The sequence below is a fragment of the Merops nubicus genome, unplaced genomic scaffold (assembly GCF_000691845.1).
Source record: "Merops nubicus isolate BGI_N331 unplaced genomic scaffold, ASM69184v1 scaffold20834, whole genome shotgun sequence".
Taxonomy (NCBI): domain Eukaryota; kingdom Metazoa; phylum Chordata; class Aves; order Coraciiformes; family Meropidae; genus Merops; species Merops nubicus.
Genome location: NW_008605155.1, coordinates 34,952 through 44,464, shown reverse-complemented (window position 1 = coordinate 44,464; position 9,513 = coordinate 34,952). Strand labels below are relative to the sequence as shown.

Genomic DNA, 9,513 nt, shown 5'->3' with positions numbered 1-9,513 from the left:
TTTAAGATTGCCCAAAGCTCTTCTTACTTCCTGAAGCAGTCTAATGGTCATTTTGTTTGCCACAGTCATACAGATGTGCTCTCAATCAAGCCCTGTGGAGCATTCAGCTTTCCAATAAGAAATCCACTGGAATTTCTTTTTTTTTTTTTTTTTTTTTTTTTTCCCCCAAAACAGCATTGATTTCTCCCGGGCCTTCTATAACTGCTCACATCCAAAAACCAGAGCTTAAAGGGGTAAAAAGAGAGGAAGGTTCATAGTACCACTGCAGACTGAATGGCCTTTCAAGAGCTTTCTTTCCCAGGAGTTCCTCCTCTTCCTTTTTATTTGAGGGAAACGAGGTGACTCTTGCCCAGGACAGCAATTGCAGCCTTACATTTAGTATTATTTGCTGGCAGATGAGTAATGTGCTTTATGGTTACAAGCAAGTATACCTCCTGCTTTCATTAAGTCAGATGGATAAACTCTTTACATGTGTTTTATTAATATGTCCCATAGCCTTCTTTTAGTCATTTAACCACTTTTTTTTTTTTTTTCTTAATCAGCACCATGGAGTAGATGATACACAAAGGCTGTTTGACACAGATGGGAAGAAGGGTATTCCATATGCATAGGGGGGTTGGTGCAGATGGTGGGTTTAGTCTTTGTTTATCATCAAAATGCACTAGCCTACAGAACTGAGATTCCAGAAGTCATCTGGCTTATAGCTTTTGGAATTCAGATTGTCACAGAGCTGATACAGCCCTGAAGTGCTTGGCCACATATTTGTTCCTCTCCTGTGAATTGTAAGGCAGGGACAAAGTTTAGGTCTCAGAAAAAACAGATGCTAAGAATACATATGGAGAGTGCTAGCTATATGCTCTGCAGTCCACCATATTAAAAAAGAGCCAAAACAGCAGGAGGAGTTGCAACTGCAGTTGCAATATGAGGCTGGCACCTTTGCCATAACTTGAGCATAGGGGCTGTAGGGACTACTGAACATAGATGATCTTGCTTGCTTGGAACATACTGCCAATGATGTTTTAAATTCCTGGCAATCCTGAGAGAAGAGCAGTGACATTAGCTTTTGGGAATTCTTTGAGAAGGGCAGGGAGCCAAGCTGATACCACAAAGTATTTTCATTACTATCTTTCTGATCTTCCCAGAATGAAGCCCATCTATCTGATACAGGAAAAAAAAAAAAAAAAAAAAAAGAAGAATATCCTTTCTCTCTATGTCATAGAGATGTCTTTTGTAGAAACTCAGTGTTCTCTTCACTAGTTGAGGCCCCTAGATATCATTTGAGTACAGCAGTTCAATATTGCACATTTCTAGCCCAGAAACTGTCTTTGTTAACCATGGTCATTGGCCTCAACTATATCAACAATCATTATATTAATATGATACCCAAACTGCACAACTTTGAATGGGTAAGGAGCTGTGAGGCTTGCTCACACCCTAGCACATTTTGAATATTGATCCTCCCAAGGGCATAGTGTTTAAGATTGTTAATTGATAAAAGTAATTTCAGTACCATTTAGCATGATGGATCTCAAGAGAAAACTAGGCTTTGCTTGTGATCAGCATGAATAATATGGGGAGCTCAAGTAAGAATAATCATCAGTATAAACTTTTCTGCCTCCAGGTGTCCTAAACACATACAGCAGTGAAGCAGGGACTAGCTTTGAAGCTAGCATGCTTATCTTCCAAAAAAAAAAAAAGTAAGTCTTACAAGACAGATGTATGGTGAGAAAGCAGATCCCCAGCAGAGGTGGCAGTGGCACCTGAACAAGTCAGCAGTAAAGATTATTAGAGTATTTCACTGTCATATTTTAGGAAGAGAATTGAAAAGGCTGCAGGATTAGCTGTCACAGCACAATGAAAGCAGCAGAACCAGCAAGATGGAGTTAACCAAAGCAGCAAATAGTAAAAGGATGCAGATGTTTTAACAGCATGAGCAGAGCAGCTGAAGGACAGCTCCCTGCAGAGACCTGCCTGCCATGCACAGGCAGCAAGGAGAATAAAAGGTGCTGGGTTGTAATTAAACTCCTATTTGTCCAGAAGCACCTATTTTTTCCACTCCTCGCTTAATTCAATAATTTGACTGCATTATCCTTTGTGTGCTCGCTCTCAAATACACACACACTCTAGTCTTTCAGGTTTTATCTCTTGAAAACCACTGTGACAGCCCATGCTCTGATAGCACTTCAGCTGCAGCTACCTTCAGGGGCTTAGGCAACAGGCAATCCACCCTTCAGGCACAGGACTGTGAAAGAGGGACTAGGCCATTTGTGGGCAAGGATAGTGTTGGTGACATCTGAGTTAAAGTGTGTACAATTAATCCAGAAGCTGATTTTTGTATTCTTCAGGGTGCCATTTCAAAATGGAACCCCCACTAAAGCCCCCAGAACCAACACCTGAGCCTTGGCTACCAATATGTCTGAGACACTGAAATAAAACATTTTCCAGAAGCAAATGCTGAAGTGTGCTCCCTTCCAGGGGAATTCAGCATAGCAGCTCTCAGGATAGGTATCAGTTTCAGTAAGAACTGAAGGTGCCATTTCTGCTAGTCTTACAGATCTTATTTTATTTTTTTTACCTATCTGCTTTGTCTAACACTAAGGGACTTTGTACACACCTCAAGGCTTTGAAGCACTCATATCAACTCTGGAAGAGATTCACCAAAGGCACAAGACCCCAAAATAGGTAGATGCCAAATTATGAGTTTCCAGGTCTTTAGTATCAGGTCTAAGTTAGTAGTAAGCTCACAAAGAAAGTTGGCTGTGCCAAATAACATGCCAGGTTCCTGCTGCCCTTTCCCAGGCTCCCTGTTATTCTCACCCTTGCTCTTTTCCCGAGGGAAGGCTGTTGCTGCAGTACATGCAATGTGGCTCACCCGTCTTTTGCGTGGCTATGAAACATACAGATCCCATTCCAGGATGTTCAGTGGCACCAAAGAAAACAAAAGGTGTCTGAAGTAATCTGCAGTGACAGATAGGACCTACGCACAAATTAGATCCTAGTGAAACAAATAATCAAGGGCTTAACCGGCATTTAGTACTAAATTTCTTTTGTTGTCTGTTAAAATGGGTAAACAAACAGTATCAGTCTCCCAAGGCTAAACATCTGCATTTCAAGCTGATGCACAGGTCCTGCACAAGGGACAGTATCATATATTCAGATGAGATCCAGCTCATCCCATCAACACAAGATGGACTTTGCGTGTCTCTGACCATGCTTTTTCTCTTTCTGCAGGATGGATGACATCCAGCTGTGCAAAGACATTATGAACCTTAAGAAAGAGCTGCAGATTTTGGTAGCAATCCCAGGTAACGGCTATCTCCAACCCAATATTAGGATAATGCTTGGGTGATGCCTGGGTGGGGATGGTGTCAAGACCACATCTCTGCCCCTAACAATCAGAAGTCCTCCCCCAAGACAGAGTTTCATATCTCTTTCCTCTTATACTTGTCTTCCCATTTTCCTTACCGTCTGTAATCTCCTGGTCTCTAAATGTCTTTTCATGCTGTATTTCACTGCTCCCTCAGCAGCAGCCCTGCAAATATCACTCCAATAAGGTACACATTCCTTAGCTCTACTACTCCCTTGGCAATCTCAAGGGAACCAAGTGGCTTGGGGGTTGTCAGGTGGAAAAACCAGAGTGCTCAGATATCTAAGAAAGAAGGGAGAAAGGAGAGGGATTTATAAGTGTGAATGTGATTGTTTTATCCCAGATACACCAGTTCAGTGTCACATCTGTAGCTAAATTCTACCTTCTAGAACAGAATAAAACAGGTTTCTACAAAAAGCAAGGGGAAAAACTCTGCTTTGTGTTTTGCCTTAATTCTCTGCAAATTCACTGCTCTAAGGAAGGACAGAGTTGTGTGTAGTTTTGCAGTCCTTAACTACAAACTAACTAAAATCAATCAGGAATTTTGCTACAGCTTTGCTCTTTTAGCTCGTCCACAGCAGCCATACTCTGTTCAAGAAAAAGGTAAAGACAGATCCTGCAAAACACTCATCAACTGCAGTGGGCCATTTAACACTAGATACCACTGCTTGGCCTCTAGCACCCGTCAGAAATAATTTGCTGCTGCCTATCTGCTACAGACAAGTTTTAATTCTCCTTTGGTTATCTTAACCTTCCCCTCTCCTCCAATTTACTATGCAATCTTAAAGGACAACTTTCTCTGCAGAGCTAAGGTCACTCATAAAACAGGAGACAGGGGTCTACTCTGACACCACATGTTCTTATTTCTAGAAGAGCTTTTCCACTTTTCTTTGCACCCAACAAAAGTGGATTCATAATCTTTCTTTCTTTATACTTTTTATTTGTAGGTTACATTTTTAATTTTAAGTAAGACTGTTGGTACATTATGGATTTATATTGTATTGGAAAGGATTATTAATCCTAGAAAATACCTATGGATTGTTCCCTATAGCTTGCTTCTCCTAACCTGCAGTTTTCCTACCCATACTTTTAACTAACAGTTGGATTGATTGGTTTGATTGTTTTTTTGTTTTGTTTGTCCTTTGGTAGCCCTATTTTTTCTTAAAAGAAGCCAAACCTTTTAGAAACTGCTTTCCAGTCAAAATCTTAAGCAGCAATCTACAGACAGCCGTTTCCCCTTAGCAGTCTGCAATCTCAGCAAGCAGAACTGGAGAAGTGCAGTTCCAGCAGCACCACCTCTTGGCAGGCTCGCAACAAGAACACTTTTGTCTTAACGAAGACAAAGCAGCTGCTGCCGTTGACAGAACTACGTGCTGACACTGGGCGCCTAACCTGAAAAAAAAACTTCCCAGAAGTAGGTTCATTCATAACATAGTTAGCATAACTTTCCTGCTAGTACACAGATCTACTTAAAGAGACCTACTCTTTGGTTTCAGTAGACATAGTTTAAATGGCAGGCCATAATTTAAAATTCTCCGAGGAGTATGACTTTCTGGATTGAGACTTACAGAATGTCATTGCCTTGTAAATGTATATTCAAGGTGCTTTTGTCTCATTAAGGAATGGATTTACTGCAGAAATTCCCAGCAGTACACATCCTGAAGCCCATGATCCAAAAATTAAGCTGTATTAATTATTTTGAAATGTCTATTTTAATCAGTTAAATAAATCAATCTTGTTAGTTCAAGCAGCAGAAATAATATAGCTCAGATGCATCAGACTGCAGGCAGTTCACCCTTCTTCCCACAACTCTTCTTGTACTTAATTTTATGTTTCTGTAAATGCAGTTCAACTGCTCAAAATGAAAACTCTTGATTTAATACAGAGTGTCTTCTCAGCTAATCAAAATTTTTGGTTCTTGAAATATATCCACTGGGATTTGCCTCTTCCTTTCTCATCTCTGCTCCACCTGCAAGGTTTGAAGATTTCTTTTCTAACTACATTTGCTTTATAACCTTAAACTACAGCTGTGTAATCCCCAACATTCAGTTTTAGTTTGACATCCACATCTTCCATGTTAGAAAACTCTTTTATAGACAAACTAGATGTTAAAGACTTGCTAATTACCAAGGACATATGTTACTCAGATTTTTTTGAAGCACAGGAAAAACACTTTCATTTATTTCTCCACATTTTATTGATGCTATTTGTGTGGCTTTGCAGCTCATCTGCCTTACCAGAGTAGAAAAAAAAAAAAAGTGTTGTAGTCAGTCAAAGCTGTCATGAAATACAGAGAAATGATTCCTTTTGGTGTGGTCTCATTTTCCCTGAGGTCAAAGGGAGTTTGTACTATAGATTTTAATGAAGCATCCTAGACTGTTGTGTTTGCTGGTGTTTTGTTTGTTTGTTTTTTGTAGTTGTTTTGTTTTGTTTTTCCTCTTTCCTCTCCCCCAAAGCTCTATAAAATATTGAAAGCAGTGTCTTGTAGAGTAATTTCATAATAAAAGTTGACTTGGCAAGCCCCACAGTCTCCAGCCCATTAAGCTGTTCAGATGCAACAGCAGCAAGTGGAAAAGAAGCAGTGACCAGAACTTTCTGCGGTTTTGGTAACTCAGGTCTGAAGAACCATTGCCTTAAATCAGCAATTCATTGTTAGACATCTGCAGCGTCCACCTCCATGTGATCCTCCCTCTCCAAGGCCCTGGAATCGCAAGTAATAGTCTCTTTTCTCTGATTTTGACCAGAAAAAGAGAAAACTAAGATGGAGAAACAAAGAGAGGATGAACTGATTCAGAAGATCCATAGATTGGTACAAAAAAGAGATTTTCTTGTAGATGATGCAGAGGTGGAGAGATTACGGTAAGAACTAAAAGCAACTGAATTTGGGAGATTTCACTAGTCTAATGCTACACTGAAGGGAGTGACAAAGTTGCATCGGCATTCACGGGAGAGAATGGGTCCTTTAAAACAACTTATCAACTTAAAAGCCTCCTCCTGGTTCCACAGAAAAAACATTATATCTAAATTACTGCACTTCTGTGTCTCTTTATCCCTTTAATGATTCAGTCATCTCGTGACTACAGCAGGGTTTGGTCTCTTACTTTCCTGCACAGAATGTGTGGGCATTCACCATTAAAGAGAAGGGGTTTTGTTGCTACCAGAGGATCCTCTTGACATGAGAAGTAGACATGAAATTGAATTCTACAAGGGGCATATTTGTAGACATCTAAAATCTGCCTTTCAGATGAAAAAAGTGTAATGTTTTATTATTGCTATTTGCAACCTGCCACTGAAAAAAAAAACAAAACACAAACCAGTACATCAGTTACACAGGTCTACCTAACCTAAAGCATACGTGAGTGTCTCAGTCGCTTAGCCCAAAGATTCTGGGAGTTGTCAGAGTTTTGATACTGCTTCCCCTGACTTGTTCAATAGTAACGATTCAAGGCTCAGCAATCTATTTCTCCTAAATGACAGTATCGCTTCCAAGTAATTTAAATTCTAACCAAGCAAAGGACAAGAGAGAAGAAAGCTTGCCAGGGTCCTGCAGCTGATCAAAGAGAGCTGGCTAAAGTCAGCAGCTGACAAGAAGCCCGAGCTAGTAATGTAATCCAGAGCTCTCAACTGCTAGTTCCACCTGCTAATTGCAAAAACCTCATCAGCAGCCAGACAATACAGAAGCCCAATTGTAGGCTACTGAAAATGTACTGCTATGCACTAGGCAGATGTGACTACATTAGTGTCAGTTCACATTCACAGTAAAACCTGAGGCTTTTCTTTAAAATTCTTAATAAAGTCTGCTTTGCCTCTAAACTGAGAAGCTCAAGCAGTACACGTATTGTTCATGTTTAAGTAACAATGGCAAAGAAACTAACATGGAAATATCACTAATAGATACAATCATGGTTAGCAACACAATCTTTTTGTTTTGGTCCTAATACTATCATCGTCAGACAAAGAAGTTCTGGTGTGTGCTGTCAGCAGAAGACCATGAGATCTAGTCTTTTCTCTGAGCAGGTCTTTAAAAATAAGCTGCACAATACATTGTACAGCAACACCTATCATCTACTTTACTTTGTAGAGGAAGCATCGTGAAACACTTGAGGCCAACTTAAAATAGGTGACATGATTACACATCTGTTGACTGGGGAATGTAATGATTCTAATGCTATCAGGGACAAGTAAAGAACCTTGAGGAAAATTGTCTCTGAATTCTACAAGTAGTTTGTGACTCTTTTCATTTAGGCAAGTATTTTGCTCTTTAATAAGCAGCAAAATTAAGTTCTTTTTTAAAAGAACTAAGTAGTGAATTGTTTACTAGTCATTTGATCCTAGCTTCTCTAGCTTCTACTGTCCCATTTGAGAAAATATTATTTCTGTAATGTTTAATATTTTTTAATTTTTTAAAAATATTTTCTGTAACATCTTTTCCTTTTTCCCCAACAGAGAGAAGGAAGAAGACAAAGAGATGGCTGAATTCCTTCGCACCAAGTTAAAGCCCTTAGACAAAGCAACACAATCTCCTACCAGTGAGTTTCTAAACATTAAGAAAAAGAATGATAAGAAAAACTCCAGGGACAACTGGATAAAGGAGTATCTTCCAAGGCCATGCTGGGCCAGTCTCTGCTAAGAGATAGGTTAATCTAGCTAGACCACCCTGAAACAAGACAGTGCGTCAGGAATTGCTGGCCACTTAGAGTTCTGATGCCAAATTGCCCCTTAAGAGATGCCAGATAATCTGTGTCCACTTTAAAGTTGCTTTACATGCTTTAAATATGCAGAATAAATGTGAGTACACATCACCACAATGTGCTTTCATAAGCCACTCATTTTTTTCCTATTATTTTCCCATCTCGTTCTTCAATAATAATAATTGGAAGAAGAAAGCCTCTTAAGATCTATGCTAGGATATCTGAAGTAAAGTTTGTCTGTTCTGCTGCAGACAGGATGGAAACTAGGAAAAAAGACTGAAAATTTCCACAAGCTGCCCCAGATTTCTCTCTTACCAGCATAAATAGGCTTTTTGGACACCTCAACCCAAGTCACTTATGGGCAGAACTGCAAACACTAATTTCTCAGGAACTAGGCAGATTACGTGAGCCCTTGGAAGCTTTTAGTTACAACTTTCAAACAAAACAGTCCCACCATGAGTTATAAAAGTCAAAGATTGATTTTGATCTGTCTCAAACTGAACTTTTAGGCAGGAAGATAGTCAAATTAAAGTGGTGCCTTCGTATAAAGTCATGTTTGGTCCACCAGCTGAAGAGGTTTGGATACAAATGTAGCCATTTTGCACAGATCAAGATCTTGCTGAGGTTTCCAGAGGGATGTGGGGTGGCTGTGAAGTTCACCCACAAAGTTTACAGAGATATTTTAAGATGCCTCACTAATTATTTATACCCTTTTAGTCAGCATGACTCATCTCCCTTGTTTATTTCATGTCACTGCTTTTAAATGCAATGATATTCTTTTAACTCTGAAAAATTAAAACATACCTCCATCTTGTTCTCCTAGTTATAACATCCAAGTTGATGAAAGAGTAAACACCAGCAATATTTTTGTTCCTCAACTCCTTAGTTGTTGGGGCTTAAACACAGTAAGATGACTTCCTATAGAAGGACCTGTTATCTGACCCTATGGCTGTCAACAGGGAGACCTGGATTGAACAAGGTGCAAGAAGTTTACCCTCCCATTGAGATGTTTGGATTCTTTGGCCCCTAACTCCATCCCCTGAAGAGATAAGACTTCCTGAGCAGTATGAATCCATGTACCAGATTGGTAAATCCTGAAGTATTAGATGTGCTGTTCAAAAATAATGAAAAAAAAATCAGGGGGAGTGGGGAAGGCAGGAAAGGTTTGCATTCTTTAAGCCAGAAGTAGGAAGAAATAGTTTGACCAGCTCTTGGTTTTAATGGTGTGCTGTTTTGAACATTACAGGCAGCCCAGCAGAAAAGAAGGCAGAACCTCCTCCAAGCAAGCCCACCATTGCCAAAGCAGGATTAGCTATCATTAAAGATTGTTGTGGGGCCACACAATGCAATATCATGTAGCTCTGGGCACTCTACAGTGTTTGTCTTTTCCAGTGGTTTCACTGAATGAAGCTGTAGGCTGAGGGGAAAGAACGGCGTCCTGCTAACAGAGTCAAG

The 9,513-nt window shown here is 39.8% G+C and overlaps 1 protein-coding gene across 1 annotated transcript in view; it reads left to right on the top strand.

The window, feature by feature from the left end:
* Nucleotides 1-9,513, top strand: part of LOC103771942 (chromosome unknown open reading frame, human C16orf45) — a 22,831-nt gene extending 13,318 nt beyond the window's left edge. The window contains exons 2-5 of the mRNA XM_008939261.1: nt 3,232-3,305; nt 6,112-6,226; nt 7,814-7,896; nt 9,305-9,513. Of these exons, the coding sequence (XP_008937509.1) occupies nt 3,232-3,305; nt 6,112-6,226; nt 7,814-7,896; nt 9,305-9,417 (385 nt within the window). The 3' untranslated portion in view covers nt 9,418-9,513. The remainder of the gene's footprint in view (nt 1-3,231; nt 3,306-6,111; nt 6,227-7,813; nt 7,897-9,304) is intronic.